This window comes from Oryzias melastigma, unplaced genomic scaffold, assembly GCF_002922805.2.
Source record: "Oryzias melastigma strain HK-1 unplaced genomic scaffold, ASM292280v2 sc00160, whole genome shotgun sequence".
NCBI classification, from domain to species: Eukaryota; Metazoa; Chordata; class Actinopteri; order Beloniformes; family Adrianichthyidae; genus Oryzias; species Oryzias melastigma.
Genome location: NW_023416878.1, coordinates 330007 through 347493, shown reverse-complemented (window position 1 = coordinate 347493; position 17487 = coordinate 330007). Strand labels below are relative to the sequence as shown.

General features: G+C 38.9%; 2 protein-coding genes across 2 annotated transcripts in view; both read right to left on the bottom strand.

Annotated features, from left to right (window-relative positions):
- Window positions 1-16147, bottom strand: part of ccr6a (chemokine (C-C motif) receptor 6a) — a 21152-nt gene extending 5005 nt beyond the window's left edge. The window contains exon 1 of the mRNA XM_024260936.2: window positions 16017-16147. The gene's annotated coding sequence lies outside the window, so the exon portion shown is untranslated. The remainder of the gene's footprint in view (window positions 1-16016) is intronic.
- cep43 (centrosomal protein 43) overlaps window positions 15952-17487 on the bottom strand; it is a gene marked incomplete in the record, with an annotated part of 52847 nt that continues 51311 nt past the window's right edge. Inside the window, 3 exon segments of the mRNA XM_024260935.2 lie at window positions 15952-16627; window positions 16694-16781; window positions 16858-16891. Coding sequence (XP_024116703.1) covers window positions 16547-16627; window positions 16694-16781; window positions 16858-16891 — 203 coding nt within the window.

Genomic DNA, 17487 nt, shown 5'->3' with positions numbered 1-17487 from the left:
CACCACCATCCTGTGCTGTCTGGAAACACTCTCACCAACCACTACTTTACAGTCACTGATCTCCTTGGATCCACTAATAATAGTTATAATTAATAAATACTAGTTAAAAACATTGCATTTGGTCATTACTTCAAAATGTGACAAGATCTGTTGAGATTAATAAAGTTCTGAATATTGATATTTGTTTCCTAGCTTGTTCGCATTATTGATAATTATGGTGAGAAATCAGTGTCTTCACATAGAGAAGGATCATTATTCATTATTAATAACGTATAACTAAAGGCAAACTTAGCAAATTTGTTATTTCAAACTGGTAGCCCTCCGTATGACTCAGTACCCATGAAGTAGCCCTCAGTTTCAAAAAGGTTGGTGACCCCTCGTTTAGGGCATGTTAATTTACGTTTTCAAAACATGGATGTTTTATTTTAAAATCCTATTTTTTTAAACATAGTTATATTTATTTAGTATATTTTTAGTTAGTATTATTGTATGTACTGATAACTGTTATTATGCTGCACAGAATTGTGTTAAATGTCTTTTGTATCCTGTTTTCAATTGTAATTGTAGTAAAAAAAAAAAAGGCAGTTGAGACAGATAAACAAAATTCAGTTGTGACCCCGGGCTTACACCGCTAGCGTCAAGGCTTCGTTGCGTCGCGGGAGCGGACTAGCTAAAGCCGATGGCTTACACCGGCTGCTGCTCCAGCCACAGCCTGTGAAAGCTGAACCCAGACAGAGTAGTGCTGGATCTCTATGATCAGCTTCTCGTTGTCCATGGTTATGACTGACAACGCTGTGCTGCAACACACTTTGAGTAACACGAAAATTATGTAATGTTTACGACACGCTGAAACGAGTTCAGCGGAAAGTTCGTTTTATTTTGAAAATATACCGGGTGCACTTTAAATTCGCTCGCGTGGTTTCCGGTTTAAGTCGTGAATAGCCCCAACTTCACAGAAAGTGATGACGATCAGCTGCGGCATCCGTCAAAATTTGAACCAAACGAAAGTGATTCGCAGCGACGCAGAGGTCAGTCCGCAGACGCAGGACGTGAACGCCCGCAGTGGAAGTTCCTCTTGCACTTTTAAAGTTAGGAAAAGACTGCAGCGCACGCATCGGAGCCGTGACGCTGGCGGTGTAAGCCCGGGGTGACTCTATGGTGGTGGGGGTGAGGCCGCCTGGGGAGGGTCTCGCTCAGGGAGTAATTCAGTGTAGAACCGCCACTGTCTACCTGTCTCTGTTGTTGTCACTCCTGTCTCATCATCCTCTTTTCCGTGGAACATTACCTCTTTCGGTTTATGTTCCTCCCTTTTAGACTTCCCCTGAACTAATTTGCGTTTTTCTGCAATTTCTTTCCGCTGGTCAACAATGTCATAACCATCCTTTTTCATCTTTTTAACATCACCTTTGGTTTTTTGTTCAATTGAATCTTGCAATGCGGTCAACTTTAGAGTATTAAGACTGCCATTAAATCCATATTCCACGGCACTGACCATTTATCTAAATGTTTTGTTTGTTTAGGTTTTCAACAAACTTCCAATCTTTACACTGCAGTGCTTCTTTTGGGTTTGTCGTTTTACTTTTATTTTACTGGTATATCCTTAGGTCGCTGGTTCAAGTCCAGCTCAAAGGAACAATTAAATGTGAGGTTTAAACAGCCTGAAACAATTCTCTGCAAGGGAGACAAGAGAGGGATCGATTCAAAATACTTGCAAGAAGAAACTGAGAGAGAAATTTTATAACTTCCCTTTCAGCTTTGAAATTCTCTGTCTGGGCATTTCGTTTTTATTACGTTGGGGGCAGTCCCTAGTTTCATTTACGTTTGAGTCTCTAAAGGGTGGGGGAATAAACAGCCGCAAACCAGTTTTACTATCATTAATGTCACAGTTTAATACAGTAGGTCGGCACCGGTCCCTTCAAGTATCTGCGTTATATCAGCTGCCACGTAGCTTTCAACTTAGGACGGCTCCAACCTTCTTGATATGAGCTGAGCACAACGTCAAGCAAGAAGATTGAGAAAGAGAGGTTAAAATCACTCAAAGCAAATATTTGATAAATGTATGTACAACCCTGACACATTTATTTTCTACTGTCTTACTGTTGTGGTAAACTGTGGTATAAGGTACTATTTCAACATTTTAATTTGGGTAATAATAAGAAGTTTGTGTTCAATATTTTTTGGATTGCTCAGAAAAGTGTTCATAATGTTTTTTGATGTGGTAAATTAGAGCATTCTGGACCAGATGTTGTGTTTTGTTTTGTTTTTTTCAAGATTGAAAAAGAATTACCCCTTGGTGGTGTCAAATCAAAGGTTGAAATCTTTTTTTTAAATAATAAAACAGACTTATTAAAATCATCTTTTTGTTTTATTTTGATATTTTACCTTGCCGCTATGTCACCAACTTAAATGAAATACCTAAAAATGAAGCTTTTAACAACTATTAATGGGTTAAAAATCATTCCGATTAAAATCTATCAATTTGTTTAATTATTTACCGGTCACGATTAATTAATCGCGCAAAAAATTCATTTCATGACAGCACTAATTTTAACACTTGTATTAGTTGTACAGTCAGACTTTGACGCACTGATCAGAACAGAGCATCTTTTTAATTAGCATATCATCAGTCTAAAAATGTATGTCTGATAATCAGTTTTTTTTTTCAGATGAAACAGCGCATCAAAAAAGGAACACAATCCCGATTGTCTAATTTCCTTAATTCTTTCAGGCTGCACAAAACGAGCGCACACTTATCATTCGAACAGTAGAAGTGAGCTCCCTACGTAGTCCTATGGATTTGAAAAAATAGAAAAATCAGCTGCTTCAGAAAAACCTTTTAAATATAAAGTTTCTTTTCACATGTAGCAAAACATGTATTATTGTTATTAGTAATAATACTCTTTAACTACTGATTAACACTTTTGTAAAAATGAGTAATGTTGAGAAATGTTTATTTTTGTGTCCCAATAAAATAAAAACAACTGAACAAATGCATTTGTTAATATTTTTATGCGAAGCAAAACTTCAATAATTACACTTTAATGGCTATGAAGAGGACACTGGACATTTGCAGACATTTGCTGTGACAACATGACTGATGTTTTAAAAGCTCTCTGTTTAGTGGTTAGTACTCCTGCAAGAACTTCCTGGTTAGAATACTGGCTGTATGGAGTTTGCATGTTCTCCTTGTGCATGCATGGGTTTACTCCCACAGTCCAAAAAACATACTTCATTGACTTGATGGTGTCTGTTAAGGCTTCATTTAGGTGTGTGTGATAGCCTGGTAAACAATAGAATAGAACAGAATGTCTTTATTGTCACTGTCCACATGTGCAATGAGGTTAAAAGTCACCAACACACTATGTGCAAAAAAACAATACAGTATATACATAATATAAAATATAAAGAACATATCTAGCATGAACTTCCCTTTTGCCTCCAGCATCTCTGTGACCCTCCACAGAATGAAGAGGAAATAGAAGATGGATGTTTAGAACAACCACATTAAAGCTAGATGGGGATCCTAAACTGTTCTTTCAGACACTCATCACCCACATTTCCACTGAAAGTAGAGCAGTAGCCCCACAGTCTCCATGAAAGTCAAACATCTTCAGGTTTCGGTCACCAACCCACTTCTGTCTGTCTGCGTCTGACTGCCTCCCTTTATCAGTTGATCTGATCTTCATCCTCCAACCCCCTGACATTAGATATTCAGATGAAGTGAAAGAAGCAAGGCGGCAGAGGGGTTTGGTGGTGAAGTTGTGCTTACGACTGTGCTCCACTTGTGGTCCATCAGAAATTTGTGCTGCGCCTTTCTGAGCTCTCAGGTGTTTGAACATGGGGAGGAAGTTTGCAGAAAAGAGGTCAGGTACATGTAAGTCGGAGAGATCTAATATGTGGGTGCTCTGGTTCTCTGCCTCGCATGCTCAGATGCCTCATCTTGCTTTTCCACCTTCAGGGTTTTTTTTGCATTTGAGTTTCTGTCTCAGAAATGCATAGAATAAAAATCAGAATAAAAAATCAACTAACAATAAATACATAAAACAATTTATTGGTTGTAAAACAGTGCACGTTTTGTAGTCTATTGCTTGCTGGTACAACCCAACTTCATCTTTTGTCGTGAAAAATGGGGAAATAGTTTTCAAACGTCACTATATCCTCTATACATATCAGAAATCATATCATGCACAAAACTGGATTTTTAGAGTACACAAATAAGCTTTTATCCCAATCTAAATTATTAAATCTCCATCACCTAGTTAAAAGCATACAGCACTAGGTCCTTTTAAAGCATTATGAACACTTTTACCAACTAATTTTCAAAATAAATTTACTGGCCTACCTAAACCAGGGGAGATATTTTAAACTACCTTTAGTGCAAAATATTCAAAAAGGGTTTTTTGTCCGTGTGTGTGGAGGAAAATATCAAATAATCTGGAAAACAAGCACAATCAAAATATTCACATTTTCAAAACACTTCATAAAAAAATGGTTTGGTCACAGTACAGTGGGGTCAAATGAGTACGCTTGGTGTGTGGGAGTGGGGATAGTGATGATGTAAACCAGATAGTGGTGATAACCATACAAAAATAGAATTGTATTTGTCTATGATGAGAGTGCTATGTTGATGTAGATGTAAGTTTGAGGAATGTATTGTAAGAAGGGGTGTCACATTATTTATCACAATTTATTTATTACAGAAAAATTACTGTGTTCTTTTTAAAAATCACAATAATCTAATTTTTAGTCTAGAATTATTGTCTATTATGTAAGGAAAACCTTTTCTTGTGAGGGCCTCATAGCTGTTTTCTTCTCCGATGGGGGCCCGGGGTCAGTTTGCAGGCAAACAGAAAAAGTTAAACAATCACAGGGTGTTTCTAAACATAAACAATGATGTTTTTCCAGAATGCTACACATAAGCAAATTTTAATTATCCCTCTCTGTAAGCTTCATAGAGAAAATATTAGTAAAACATTACAAAAAATTAAACCTGTAAATAGGGAATCATCTCCTGTCATGGTTCTTTTGAGACGTTGGAGAGCTGCAGCTCCTCAGTCAGCGCTCTTTCTTGGCGATCTGGATATTTTGGCTCTTAAGATAATTTTGTTGTTTCAATTAGTGTAAAATATGTATGTGCTTTTATTTTTTTCTTCCAGATAAAAGGTACAAAATAAACAATAAACATTGAAACTACAACCCAAAATACTGTTTAAATTTTGCAAAGAAAAAATGAAGAATGAAAAAGAAAAAAAGTGATGGTAAAGGCTGGCATTTAACGGGCGGCCGTGGTGCAGTGGTAGGGCGGTCGACTCCTGATCAGAAGTGAGCAGGTTCGACTCCGCCTTGCCCGCCCATGTGTCGAAGTGTCCTTGGGCAAGACACTGAACCCTGAATTGCCTCTGGTGGGAGGTTGGCGCCAGTGTTCGGCAGCGGAGCCACCACCAGTGTGTGAATGTGTGTGTGAATGGGTGAATGGGTCTGTGACTGTGAAGCGCTTTGGGCCCTCGAAGGAGGGTAGAAAGCGCTATACAAGTATACACCATTTACCATTTAAAAATAGTAAATAGGCCTATCTCATCTTTGTGAAGGTGATCTAGTTCTCTTCAGTCATAATGATCTGATCTGCTCTGTAGAAAGTAATTCTGTGTCTGCATAGGTGAGCAGTTGGGTCTGTTTGAAATTCTCTTCTTATAGATTCTATTTTTTGTCTTCTTATTATCAGTAACGGTAAAGGGGTAACAGTTTCTCTCTTTTTCCACAGTCACTCATTTTCTAAGTTTTGGCGTTGATGTCATTTGTCATTGATACACTGCTCTGTCTCTCCCTCATGAGCACGAGAAAAAAAAACGAGAGAGACTAAATAAATAAATGTGTCCTGAACTTTATTGGGGGAGTTATGTTCTAAAAATAACGTGAGACCATGAAACCTGTGAACTAGGATTACAGATGTTAAACTCCTCACTACACATTTTACACTTTTTTCAGACAAAAATTGACATTTTCAAATCCAGGATAATAGAATGAAAACGAAGATCTGATCGCGATCAAAGATTAATATGGGTCTGAAGCAGGGCCAGATCTAGCCACCCCCTAAAATCTCTCTCGCCAATAAAATCCTGTGTTCTGAGTTTTGAAAATTTATTTGTGTCATTTTTCTTCTGAAAGAGAACAAATGTAATAAGAAATCATTTAGGTTTTTTTTGAGTATTTCTCCTTCTAAATCAATCAAACTGTCTTGGACAGACTCTGTTTGAATGAATGATCTTCTTTCCATCAACAGCTCTGCTGCACATGCACTAAACCCTCATCTGTTCCTAGTGTCTAGTTCAGGTTCTGGAGAAGAGAAGATGGTATCTTCACATTGACTGCAGTCAAATGAGCCGCCGTTCACATTTCTGTGGTCAAATCAGCATCACTGGATTTTTGGTGTGAGTTTCATCCAATACTTACGGTAGCAGGACTGAGAACGCTGGAAAATCTCCACCAGACTCCACGGAGCTTCTTGATGTGACCACGGAAATGTGAACGGCGGCTCATTTGACCGCAGTTGGAAAGGATTGTAAATCAATGAAAGAGCATTTTGATGTTAGCTTTCATTCTTTTATCAAGAACTCTGAGAAACCAATGATTGAATGTATTGATCACAGCAACCTCAATAAACATTGGAGAATTAGCTAAAAGAGTCTTTGGTGAACTGGAAGGAGAAAGAATCAGGATTTTTGAGGAAGTTCTGTCCATGAACATCTTCACTTCCTCGTCCCAGCTGACATCCGGATCAAATGTCTGTCTGCTTATGCATCTCTTTTTGGTCTTTTTAAAACATCTTTTTTATTTATGTGTTACTCACTTTGAATCACTTTTATTTATTTGCTTTAAAATTAATGTTTGGTTTAATTTTTTTGTGCTTTAAAATCTATTCTTTATGTATTTTTTTCTGCGTTTTATTTACTTATTTTAATGTTTTATTTAGCTATTTATTCTTTTGAGTTTTTTGTCTTTTAATTAAATATTGTGTGTATTTTTTTCACTTTTAGTTATTTAGTTATCAGTTGAAGGAACAGCAGTTGGATGAACACAACTTTCGTGAGAATTTATTTTCCTCAGAAGGAAATGGGTTCAAATCCAGCATCTGAAATCCTGTTGTGTACTTTTGGTATTTTGTCAAATCTTTTCTTTTTATTTTTGCTAAATTTCTCAACATACACTGTAAATATTAATTAGAAACACCAGGATAATTCTTTAAACTTTATTATAATGTATTTATAAACATGAGTTTTTTGTAATACATAGTAGTAAATCACTGATATAAAATAAACAAGATTTCAAATAATCTGTGGTTTTATGTGTTATTGTTGTCTTTAAAAGTTAACTTTCATTTCAATTGTATACATTTCTCTGGGACAAGGGACATTACATTAACTCAGCTGCTATTTTTCATCTGTTGTCCTCGGACAGATGTTAAAAATTATTATAAAAAACATAATAATAAATACTAAGGAGGAGAAGCATATTAAGATTAATCTGAATGTTAAGGAAAACCCCGACTCAGTCTTGCTGTTCGCCTTTGTCTCAGGCGCCTTTCACCGCCCCCGCCTGCAGCCGCCTGGTCTCATCAACCAGTGTTGGGAGATTACTTTAAAAAAGTAATTGATTACTTTACTTTAGTTACTGGATGAAATTGTAATGACATTACTTTACTTATTACTCATTTTAAAATGTAATTCACTACTCGTTATTTTACTTTTTTCCGGTCATGTACAAATTCTCAAGGGAAGAACAACTAGATCCTCTTGTCTTTCATTCAAATTGGTTTTTAAATCAATGGCCTCATGCAAACTACGAACATGGCATAAGACCTAACCAGACTTCATTAGAAATCAGACAGCAGAGTGAAAAATGACACAACGTTCAAACATATGAGGTCAATACCACTGCTCAAAGAGAGATGTGGGGAAAAAAAACTGATAAACCTAAATACATATATTAAATCTGAAACTAAGTCTATTGAAAACATAACTGTTTAATGCCTCCAGCAGTTTCTTTCTCCTCCTCATTCGCAGAAAGTCCTTCTGACTGTAGGGGGCGGGGCTAGAGATGATGATTCCAGCTCTTCTTAGAGAACTGGCTTCGTTTCGCTAAAAACAATCGTCTCTTTCAGCTTACAAGTACCTCTTCCAGTTGTTTTGTTGCTTCATTATAATAAAAAATATAAAATTAATTATAGAATTAATTACTACTACTTCTAATAATGTGTTTTTATTTATGAATGTTGATTATACATATAGGGCTGTACGGTGGCGCAGTGGTTAGCGCTCTCGCCTCACAGCGAGAAGGCCCCGGTTCGACTCCCGGCTGGGACCTTTCTGTGTGGAGTTTGCATGTTCTCCCCGTGCATGCGTGGGTTTTCACCGGGGACTCCGGCTTCCTCCCACCGTCCAAAAACATGCTCCCTAGGTTAATTGGTGACTCTGAATTGCCCCTAGGTGTGAATGTGTGAGTGACTGGGTGTGTGATTGAGGCCCTGCGACAGACTGGCGACCTGTCCAGGGTGTACCCTGCCTTCGCCCTTCAGTAGCCGGGTTAGGCTCCGGCACCCCCGCGACCCCGAAAGGGAAGAAGCGGTCAAGAAAATGGATGGATGGATGGATTATACATATAGATGCTTTTATTTATTAACTTCAGATAAAATATAGTACAAATAATGACATGACTTGTACTATCATTCGACTTTTGTCATGATATATATGTTTTTAAATCTAAAGTGAAAAAGTGTATTGCTGTATCTATCTCTCCCTCGAGCATGTGCGCACTCCCTGTGCAGCTGCAGGTGTCGAAAACTTTTGCCCCTCCCCTTCTGCTCTGCGCAGACTATTTAAATAATAATAATAGACTTTAAATAATATACAGTCAAGGCGCAAACTCATATTGACAGATCACGTGCAGCTCTGTGTGTGAATAAATATGTAAAGACTCCTACAGAGCCAGGAGCTGGTGTTTCAGCGGCCGGGTCTCTGCTGCTCACCTGTGTGTCCGGAGTCCGACACTGAGATGAGAAGTCTCCTCGCTGCTTCTCAGTCTCTCATTGGATTTTGAATGCAAGCGCTGCGATTACTGCATTCAGGGCGTGTCTGGACTTTGACTGAACCCAACTCTGTAGTGGAATGCGTGGGCGCGCTCTGTGCATACACGCCGGTTGCTTTTTTTTTTTTTTTCTTCTCAGTTTTGTTTTATTTAACCGAGAGAAAATATCACAGCCTTCAAAACCAAAGTAAAGGAGTGACGAGCGTTTCTACAGTCCAGTAATTGTAATTAATTACCTAAATGTAAACTGTAATATGTTACGTTCCTCAGTTACTGACAAAAATAATGACAGTAATTCGTTACTTTGTAATCCGTTACTCCCAACACTGTCCGACTGAACCTGCTGCATTGAATCTGATGCTACTTTTACAACGAACTCAAAAAATGTGCCATTGAGGTACAACTTTTATTGAAGTCTGTGTAAAAGCATGTTTATGCATGCTTCAGGCTTCCGCATTTAAAACTTGCGTGTTCACGCATCACTGTGCAAGTTTTAAGTCAGCTTTTAGGCACTCTGTTCAAAACATAAGGCAATTAAGTGCACATTAAGTTCAACCAGTTAAATTTTGACCATTCAGGGACCCTGACTTGGCAGTGACATATGGGTAGCATTTAGGGGTGCAACAATTACTTAATGAATGGATTTATATTCCTATGATCCAACTAGATTGAACTGTAAGGCAGAAAACAAATTGAATCATTCCCCTAAAAACTTGTTTAATAATTAGATACATCGATTATAAACACTGGAAAATACCATTTGGATAGAGACATGGTAGGTTTTTTTTAATATAATATAAAAAATGACTAAGGTCAATCACAACGGGCAATGCACATGATGACAGCAAAAACTGAACGACCATCATTACAGTCTTTGAATTTACAAAGACATGTGACCGTACAGTGTGCTAGAATGCTCTAATAAAGATTATTCTGATGTGGAAAAACAACTTTATCAAACTGAAATGTGAATGATTTTGACATTCACTCTCTTTTACTTGTTTGTACATGTTTAATTTATTCTATTGAAGAAATACAAGAATCTGGAAAACTTCACTTGTACTGTTCAGAACCAGCTATTTATCTCTGAGTCACACTAGTGGAAGTTCTGGATAAAGATGTTCTGATCCATTTTCGGTCAGTAAAACTGATCATTCAAAATGAATGATGGGAATCAGAGCAGCAACCATAAAGTATGATATGAATCTAATCGTTGTTAAAACTGAGGGGAGAGGGAAGTCTGGGCATCTTTGTTTAGACTGCTGCCCCTGCGACCAGGTCCCGGATGAAGCGGAAGAAGATGGATGGTTGTTAAAACAAATTGTAAAACCCCTAGTAGTGTTCTTAGCAAAGCATACAACCACTGAAAAGTGATCATGAAGGATACATTAACTATTGTGGTTTGTGTCCGTCTGGAATTCTATGACACCAAGTCTTTCATATATCGGAACAGAGCTGTGACAGAAAAAGTCTGGAGCGACAGTCACATCATTTCAGTTTCCAAGTCTCTTCCAACTTTGAGTACAAACATTAGTATCAGGTAGTCACAGACCTGTGTGAACAACCCATTTTAAAAGTGCATTCTTGACATGTATATGTATGTCTGATCTTCTCTGAAGGAGAAATCAGTAGATGCCTGGGGCCCGTTCCAAGAAGCAGGTTCAACAAATTTAGAGTTCAAACCTGAACTTAGAGTCACTGGACTCAAAATTCTCAAACTCAGGGTTTTCGGTTCCAGAACAGCTGAAAATGTTTGATTCAATCAACTTGAAGTTGTCAGAACCAGAACCAGCTGTGAGCGTCGCGACCACAAAAAGCCCTGATCAATGGAGCAAAGACAGCACGATTCACCATGGCAACGGGAGCAAACGACTGAGTTTAGTACTTCCGACGGCGGAAATTGATAAGTTCCTTCAAGGATATGCAACTATAGGAGAACATTTTCTGCAAGAGAAGCGACACAGCTGCAGCGGTAGAACAGAGAGAAAATATCTGCAGTTATTTGAATCATTTCTAATAATGAATAAATAATGTCAGGAAGGTTATTTTGTCTCTTGTTGAGTAAGGAATGGTTTTTGATCTGTTACTAATTTAACCAGTAATCTCCGTAATCGCATGAATGACCAGTTTTGGTAACCCCCCCCCACGCCCACACACACACGGATATCACTGCACGCTAAAAAGAAACTGTAGCTGCCTGGTAAATGTTAAAAAAGTATTTAATTTTAATTCTCAAGACTTAAAACATATTCGCCGAATTCTTTTTTAAGCATAAAAATAATTTCCGTAGGCGGGAATCGAACTCGCAAACTCCGCTGTGGGAAGCAGCGTTGCTGCCGACCGAGCTAATGTTTGACACAAGTGTTGGATGGTGGATGATTTCAAATGCTTTCTCGGTGTTTGACATTCCATAATTTCTATTGTTAAAGGTTTAAAATAAGGAAAATAAAACTGTATTTTTTAATAGCGAGTCCCTGGAAAAACTCACTATTTATAATATCGCTGAAATAAAAATGAATTGGGAAACTGCAGTCAGTCGACTCGTGTCCTCCAAATCCTCTACCGACATAAATAACATTTCCTCTGGATTAATCATCCTCCTCTCTACATGATCCTCTATGAATGAACATGTCATTTTGGTTTCTGCGTGGTGGAAACGTGACGTCTCTAATGTGAATGTTCTCTAAATGTTAATGAGGAACTCATATTTGAACATCTTTCACTTTAAAAAGGGGCGGAGACCGCAGAGAACTCTAAGTTTCCTGAAGAAAACCTGCTACCGACCAGGTTTTGTTCACAGACTCAGTTGCCATAGTGATTGATTCTGAGTTCAGCTTAACCCGCTTCTTGGAACGGGCTTGGTTTCGCCCACTTTCATGGGTTTGAGTTATCTCTCTTTCTGGAACCGAAAACTCAGAGTTTTACAGAATTTGGAGTTCACGAACTCAGAGTGAACTCAAAACATTTGGAAGCAGGTAAAACTTGATCAACCCTGATGGGTGGAATCAGATAAAACTGAACTTTAAAAATGGAAAAAGTTACTTAGGTGAACTTTTATACCACTTCTATCCTGCAAGCAAGATGATGGGGAGAAATTCAGCTTGGATGTTGTAAATACGTAAACCTGTAAAACTTGCCATTTAAACCAAATGCATTAGTTTTAGAATGTAAACTAGATCACACAGATAATTAGAACTTTTGCCGTTTCTGAGCAGAGATTGGTGTAGCAAGTTTCCTAAGAAAGGGATTGTTTTCTAAAAAAAATGTCCTAGTTCAAGCGGTTTGCTGAAAATGCTACAAAAAGTAGCTTGAAAACTAAAGATGTTGAAACTTGCAAGTCTACTGATGCTGAAGAGTAGTCAGTCTTTAAACACTAATATCGAAAAGTACGAACAGTAGACAGTGTTGGGTGGATTACCTTAAAAAAGTAATTACTTTACTTTAGTTACTGGATGAAATTGTCATTTAATTACCCTCCTCATTACGCATTTTTAAAAAGTAATTAACTAATTGTTACTTTACTTTTTTCCCCACTCATATTCACTTTTGCGTCTTTTAAATCGGCTCACTAAACAGAACCGGCTCTTTTGGTTGTTTTGTTGCTTTAACTCATTTGTTATCAACAATAACATAAAATTATGCACAAAATAAATGGCTAATGTAAAAATGTGATTATATTTATGAATGTCTATCATATAGGTTTACTTTTAGTCACTCTGGATAAATTGTTTAAAAAAATATTGACAATATATAATGAAGAAAACTATTTACAGTTCAACTTTTGACTATACATTTTCAGCTTTTTCCTTAAAAAAAAGTTAAAGTAAAACAACTTCTTGTTGCACCTGTCTCCCCATCTCCTGTTCAGCTGCCAGTGTAGCAAACTATTGCCCCTCCCTCTTCTGCTCAAACCATCAACTGTAAGCTTAAGAGAGAAAGGGTAAAATAATATAGAAAAACAGCTCTGACACCAAAGAGCGTCTTTAAGAGCCGTTTTATTTGTGATGATGCAGGTCTCTGTTGCTCATCTGCTGGTCCTCGGAAAGGGTTAAGTCTTAAAGTGTCTTATCTCATTGCAACGTCTCCTTCTCTCACTGGACTTTGAATTTAATTAGTTTGCGCATATGAATCAGTAACTCAACAATGCAAGTTGTTTTTTTTTTTATAAACTGTAATCTATATTTTTGTTTCTTTCAGCAAAGAAAATGTATATCTTATAGCTTCGCATATCTGGAAATCATGTAGACACTGCAGCCTTCAAGGTCTGGAGTTGCCCATTCTTGCTCTAAGGCGGGGGTCTCAAACTCGCGGCCCGCGGGCCATCTGGATGATAATTTGCGGCCCGCGTCTTCATATGAAAGATTACTGTTAGTGCGGCCCGCAAGGCTGATATGAATGACAGTCGTTGCACGCAGAGCTGAACGAACCAATCACAGTGAGGTATATGACTCTGGAGGCGGGACATCGACGGGCTGTCCAGTGCCTCCCTCATTCTTTCATTCCTCCAATCAGCTGTGCGGAGGAGGAGCCATGTCAAAAAATATGTTTCTGTCGCCGCGCCGTGTGTAGGAGGAGCTACCAGCTCCGTCTGTGCATGTCTCTCTTAGAATGAATGGGAAACAGATATGATGACGAGGAATATGTTTTTTTGACGTGCTGACTGTTCCTGTTGAATCAGAGCTCCACAAGCTGGAGACTCTGCCTACAGCGGCCCCCGGCTGAATTGAGTTTGAGACCCCTGCTCTAAGGTCAAAATTGTGCTCACAATTGCAATCTAAAGATGTGATTTGGGGGGGGGTAATTTGTTTAAAATGGCAACGTGTGGGATAGTTGAGTCAATTGTCTCAGATACGGGGCTCTAGGGGAAAAAATCTGTACCCCACAACTTTAGGGTGCGAGATTCTATGAAATTAGAAGTGAATTTCTACCTTTAGCTAAAAATAAATAGCAAATAAATAAAAACAACTCTGTGACAGCTTTGACAGTTTTTAATGATTTCTGAGTCCCGAAAATTCTGCTCCTTTGACTTCTACATGAAGGACTTCAAACTAGCCAAAAATCATACAGAAGATGAAAGAGATACTGTGAGCACATTGAAGCTTTCGCACAAACGTTAGATTTACGGTTCGGAGCTTTTTTTAAGTGTCATAACTTCAAGCTCAGAGCTCAGCTGCAAAAGGCTGAGGAGGAACTTGTGGGGTGGACGTCAGAGAGCTATCAGCTGGGTACAGGATACTTCTGGTGACCTTTGAGACAGGAAGTGTGGACCTAGAGTAGTGAGGAGTCTGGAGCAGAAGTTCAGACCAGAAACACAAAACTCCAGAGGAAGTTGACTCTTTGTTTCTGCTTTAATTGTTAATGATGGAGAAACTCACTTGTGTTCATTTTTTTTTTTTTGTTTGCAAAATTGACAAACGCGTCTGCATCTCAGCCAGGCCCCTCTAGAAGTCTAACCAGATCTGAATATTTCTTTTGAGATTACGATAAAGGCTACCACTTTGTGTCATTTCATTAGCCAAAAAAAAAAAAAAAAAACGCACAATCTTGTTTTCATGGTAGTTAAACAGGTGCGTTTAACTGTGGTTTACAGACTTTTCTTAGTGAAAGATGATTATCACCTCTTCCTTTTTCTGACGTTCCCGTTTAGACACTGAGGAAGAGCAGCTCCCCCTCGTATCTTTCTTCTGTTTATTCAAAACCTTTTTCTTTGTAAAAATGACTGAAAAAATGCTTGTATTCTTGACATGAAGTCACTTTGCAGTTCTTGGAGCCAAAGTGGGTCAGAGCTCTTTCAATAGCCAGCTGTGGCTCCTAAACTCTTGTGAAACCTGTGCTGTGGAATTGGTTGCAAAGAAGCAAAATGGAGCATTTTGCTTAAGTCCTCCTTTTTTTATAAACTGAATATGTTTCTCAAAAACCTCATGATGCAAAAGGATTGGGTAGGACCCCCCTTTCTTTCCCTCTGCAGCATCTCTGCTACCTTCAGAAGGATTTCTGCATGAGCACAACTCAGACTGGATTTCAGAACCAGCTCCATGATTTTTTATCCAGGACTGCTCTGCTTGAACCTTGAAATCTTTCCTACATTTCTTAATTCTCCTCATTGAAAAAAGGTGCCACAAAAGTGGCTGCGGGTTTCAGATGCTCTATCATTTATGCACAGTTTGAATATCTAATCTTCTTTTTTTTCCTTTCAGCTTTCCCCTTCAGGGGTCGCCACAGCGAATCAGTTTCCTCCATCTAAGCCTGTCTTCAGCATCCTCCACTTTAACACCAGCCACCTTCATGTCTTCATTCACTGCATCCATAAACCTCCTCTTTGGTCTTCCTCTTGACCTCTTTCCTGGCAGCTCTAGACTCAGCATCCTTCTATCAATATATTCACTGTCTCTCCTCTGAACATGTCCAAACCATCTCAGTCTGAACTCTCTGACTTTATCTCCAAAACCTCGAACATGTGCTGTCCATCTGATGTATTCAGAGAATATCTAATCTAATTCAAAGAATTCTGTCAAGTGGACTTCTGACCTCAGTTCTGAGCTGCTCCCTCCAGGGTCAAACCTGGAAGGGTCCACAGTGGAACCAAGATGAGCCTAAGAACTGTTGCAAAACTGGGCTCCTGTGAACCACTAAGACAGAAACTCCATTACCGGCAGAAACTTGCTTTCTACAATTAAAGCTTCCTTATTCTTTCCAGCTTTAAGCTATCTTCCCCCAAACATACCATTGTGGAATCGGAAAGTTGGAGCCTGAACCTTCTGAAGCTGCTTTTTTAGTAAACTTGTTTGGAAAGAAGAAGCAGACTCCTGTGAGCTGACCTGCAGTTTTCTGAGAAGCTTAATATCAGCAGACAAACTCAAGACAAAAAAATTCAAGTCAGGGATTTAATCTGAAGGTAAGAATCAGGACAGAGAAAATAACTAAGTTGGACGGACCTGTGCAGGAGTGGCCGGACTCTGTATGCAGGACTCAGCTGGGTGGTCTAGATGAGCAGGAGTTGCTGGTGCTGAGGTGCTCTGATCAGTCTGACGGGAGTTCAGAGACACACAAATGAAACTCGACTTTGCCTTCCTCTTTCAGCTGCAGTGTACACGCTCACGTGCACACTGCAGCTTCTCCACATCACAGATGAAGAGCATCTCTCTTTGCCGTGACTGAACAGCCTCAGAACTAGAATCAACATAGAAGAGCAGCTTCAGCCTCAAAAAAAAAAAAAAAAAAAAAAAGGGAAGATGGGGGTTGCTGGATAACAGGAATCTCATCTCCCATCAGGTCAGCATCTACAGTGCTGAATACATGACTTAACACAAATGGAGTGTGGAGAAGAACGGTGAAAGAACACGACAGGTTTTCAGATCTTTAGAAGAGAATTGTTCTGTGGACCACTACAGATCCTGGAAAGAGATGCCCCCTCGTCAGGCGTGCAGCAGAGGTCCTCATTGCAAACAGATCCACACCCACAGCCTTAAGATACGTCCTCCATGAAGTCAGCGGCGTGAGCCTGGCTGAGCTGTGACACGCTGACGTCCAGCGTAGTTTCTTCAAGCTGCAACAATACATCAGTTTGGTGCAAGCTCAGAGGACAACCCCCCCAGGATTATCAGAGCCTCACCTTGTCGCTGCTGTCAGGGCCCTCAATGGAAACTTCCTGGATCTCATCATCTATGCTTTGCTCACTCTTGGTGAGCTCGGAGCGATGGCTGCAAGAGAGGAAGAATGCAGCTCATGATGATAAAGGTGTTCCAGCAAGAGCCTCCCACAGCCCCGCCCACATACCTGTGAAAGTCATCATCATATTCAAAGTCCTCGTCTGTGGAAAAAAGACCAGTGAGTTAGTTTTTTTTCAGCAGATGATTTTTCTTTCCCACCATCCATCCACTAGACCAGGGGTCTGCAAGCTTTAACAGTAAAAGAGCCATTTGGGCTCGTTTTCTACTGATCAAAACCTGGAAGGAGCCACATAGATTTTCTTTAGCGTTTAATTTGGATTTGCATTCATGACCTTCTTTTTTTAAATAAATATAAATTATGTCTATTTTTGGCACAAACAAAAGCAAAAATAATAAAAGAAACCAGCATCTCTCAAAATGAGATTTAAAAAACGTTTTTACCTTTTACCTTAGTACAGGGGTCGGCAACCCAAAGTGTTGAAAGAGCCACTTTGGACCAATACAATAAAAAACAAATGTGTCTGGAGCCGCATAAATTGAAACGGCTTATATAAGACTTACACTGTAAGTAACACATAGAGAATGTGTTTATTAAACGATTATTTCGTACCCCCGTGTCATATAAGCTTCTTTCTTGGCCTCAAAAATTATCTGACTAAAGCCGAATAACCACATAATGCATATTTAAGCTTTTATTTTGACATGCCTCAATGACACAACGAGAGGGGTCCTGATC